This window comes from Loa loa (assembly GCF_000183805.2).
Source record: "Loa loa unplaced genomic scaffold supercont3.382, whole genome shotgun sequence".
NCBI classification, from domain to species: Eukaryota; Metazoa; Nematoda; class Chromadorea; order Rhabditida; family Onchocercidae; genus Loa; species Loa loa.
The window spans coordinates 32,008-35,677 of record NW_018108562.1 but is presented as its reverse complement, the minus strand read 5'-3'; the positions used below and the strand labels follow the sequence as shown (position 1 = coordinate 35,677).

Genomic DNA, 3,670 nt, shown 5'->3' with positions numbered 1-3,670 from the left:
AAAGAGAGAAAAATATAGAAAATAAATATACCATTTCTCTTATTTAAAATACATCCCTGAAAATTTAATCCATATATTATTTGCAAAAAAAAAAAAAAAAAGAAAAATCAAATGTTTCCCTTTCCTTATGATACATGATTTTTATAAATGTTTAAAAAGTGAAAAATCCGTGATATATGATTTTGTGGAAAATCCAAGATCCTACGATATATATTTTTGTAAAAAAAAAAAAAACACCTGATATGTAATTTTACCAAAGATCTCTTAATACATGTTTTTTGAAAGTAAAAAAATCTCGTAAATCCATGATTATGTGAAAAATCCTATGTTACATAATTTTAACGAATATGTAAAGAGTGAAAAATTCAAAGATATATGATATTGTGAAAAAAATTTCGTATAGGAATATTTTAATGTGATAATCAGAGTTACATGTGATAATCAGTGTTAAATTGTGATAATCAGAGTTACATGTGATAATCAGTGTTAAATTGTGATAATCAGAGCTACATGTGATAATCAGTGTTAAATTGTGATAATCAGAGTTAAATTAGAAAATGAAACAAAATAATTTTACAAAAATGTACTTTCGTTTTTTTTTTTTTTAAATTCCTTCTACATTCAAGCGATAATTTCCTCTTATACAATACTAATATTATGTTATATTATATTAATATAGTAAATGCAAATCATTTTATATTTTAGGAATTGATAATATATTATTTGGTTCACGACATACATCAATGTCATCAAATCGAAATTCTTTAAATTCATCTCCAGTACTAACAGCTGGAGAAATTGATGGTTTCGAATCTTCAGCTCAAGTAATAATTCCACGTCCAAATAGTGCTACTTCATCCGGTTTTGGTTCCGCACGTTCAACTGTTATCAATGGTTCTGATTTAACATCGGTAAAATTAATTACGAAAAATTATACTGATTTATAAGAAATTTTACATTACTTTTTGAAAATTTATATATAACAATATTCTAATGATAATAGAATATTTTGTTAGGATGTTCTTTTAAATTATCAAAAATATTTTGAATGATCAAAGCATTCTGCATTGATAGGATATTTTATCTTATCTGTGAACATATTTTTCTTTTGCTTCAAAAAATTGTTCAACTGACAAATGATAAATGTTTAACTGATATATCATTGATAAATCGATTGTAGGACTTTCTTTAGATCTTTTATTCTAATTATTTCACAAATTTCAATTCTGTATATTTTTCTCATCATTATTACAGTCATTTTTTATTAATCGTTTTTTAATTTTCAGATTTCACATTATCCGTCACGTGAGGAATTATTGAAGAACATCAATGATTTACGTGTTGAATTAGCGCGTAAAGATGCAAAAATTAACGATTTACAGGATTATATTGGAAAATTACTTTCAAGAATTATGGAAAAAAATCCGGAAATGTTGGAAGTTAAACCACCACGTGGTTTTTTCACTAGACATTAGTACATGTTGGTGCATTTTCCTACCTTATTCATAGGTCTATATTTAAATGATAGATTCAAATTGCAAAAATTATGTATGATAAATTTATCAAAGCATAAATTGTTATAATCAAATTAATTTGGCAGCGCAAATCATTTACTTCAATGATTTTCAAACATTAAGTAATACTTTAGTTACAGTAATGGAATATGAAACCGCAACTTATTTGTTATGGCTTATATTCGCACTGAAATGTTACCATAATCGATAAGCATTATATAGTATCTGTATGGAATTACATTATGGTATTGTTTTACTCCCATAACGCATTTCATCAATCACAAGAAAGCAAATGAAGTTTTCAATTTTTCACAAGGCCATGTGATATTGATGTCATTTGCGACAATGTTGGACAAAAACATAACTTTAGCTATATTTAAATTTACAATACGATTAGTACGGTAGGATAATATCATCCTACCGTAATCACAGTATGAGGATTTGAAATACCCTTAAATTACAGAATTTTTTTAGGAAAAATTCACGATTTAATTATTGAGATTTTGCCAATTCTTTTGATTTATTCCAATTAGTGCATGAAATTACAATATTACTACAATGTATTATATTAATTTCTTGCATTCTTTTCTTTCTGTTGTACACAAATTTTTTTTCTACGCTTAAAAGAAAATGAACAACTAGTAGCTTTTTTATGTTCAGCAAACTTTTAAGTCTTTATCAATTATGCAGAATGTATGATATAGTGATAAAATGTATGTGATAAGGTTAAATCAATTTATCTTTTAAAGAAATCAAATTCAAATCATATACCTGTTTTATTGTTTTGTAAAAAAAAAAAAAAATGTATTTTAAAGAGGAAAAAGCAAAAGAAAAAAAACAAACGATTAAAATAGTTTGAAGATTTTGGATTTGTTATAAAATGAGAATAGGTTGAAGATATGAAAAAGGAAAAAAAAACAAAAAACAAAAAACCCTCTTCCCTCCATTTTCCGACTTTTTCATTGTTCTATTCTAAGAAAGATACAATAAAATTGACTAACTCTTTTCAATCATTTCATCGCAAACATGTAAAATACAATCCGTTAAATTGATCAGTTACTACTATTATCATTTTATCTTATCACTTACTATCAATGCTTCATAGGTAATTTGCTTTATGTGAAAAATTTTCAACTTATCATTTCTTACTCAACAGATTTTTTAAACAGTTGCTAAATGAATGATTAATGTAGCACATTCGAAAATTCGATCATGATTCAATAAAAAATTTATTTTCTAATACATCCATGTCTTATCATTTACAATTTAATTAGTATAATCATAAAAATTCAAAAATTCTATTTCAAAAAACAAAAAAAAAAATTCCCAAATTCAAAAAAAAAAAGCTTTGTGATTTCTAAATGTCCGAGGTTTCAAAAATTCAGAACTTTTCCCGCCTCTTCACCTTCATTCATAGATATTTAGGGAAGAATTCAGGATGAAACCTGCAATGTAACAGACCGCCAATGGTCCGTTAAATTTTTGTCGGAATTTTTTTTTTCGTTGCTGTGGTTTTTGAATTTAATTAGCAATTGCGCTGCTCGGAATTTGGTGTGGTCTTTGGTCGCTTTATAAATTAAAATTTGAAATGGAGGAGTTATAAAGGTAGCATATGGATGTGGAATGAAGGAAAGAAAAAAGTGTAATCTGAAAATTTCCCAGTGAAAGTGTTGGCTGGCTTTTTCCGGAGTGATAGGATGAATCGAATTTTGCAATTATTTCCGTAACTTTCTAAAGATCACTAGGATCCTCCTTTGAAATATTTTGCATATCTTCCTAAGTATTTCTTCCGGGATTTTCCATGATCTTCGAGAAGTAGTATTAGCATATGGCATTGCAAAAGCATGCGGAATTGGTATTGTTGGGAATGTTTCTGAAACGTAATTACTGCACAGTTCTTACCAGATCTTGCAGCCTGGAGTCGATGTTATTTTGGATTATGTGCTGAATTTCCTCGAAATCATCCAACGACATTTATGCAGTTATGCACGATTGTAAGCCCATACGATATGCAGCGTTTGATGCGAGTACAAGTGAAATAGTGGTTGCTTTATCAGATATAGACCAAACTCGCTCAAAAGGTAAAAGATATGATGAAATTAAAGGTTCTAAATATTTTATTGAGAAGAAAAGAATATTTCCGAATTATACTTCTT

The 3,670-nt window shown here is 27.2% G+C and overlaps 1 protein-coding gene across 1 annotated transcript; it reads left to right on the top strand.

Annotated features, from left to right (window-relative positions):
- Nucleotides 1-743: 743 nt before the first annotated feature.
- Nucleotides 744-1,475, top strand: LOAG_10310 (hypothetical protein; the record flags this gene model as incomplete). Its single annotated transcript, XM_003145837.2, has 2 exons — nucleotides 744-911; nucleotides 1,287-1,475. The coding sequence occupies 2 exons, from the start codon at nucleotides 744-746 to the stop codon at nucleotides 1,473-1,475; spliced, it is 357 nt and encodes a 118-aa protein (XP_003145885.2).
- Between the last annotated feature and the right edge of the window lie 2,195 nt (nucleotides 1,476-3,670).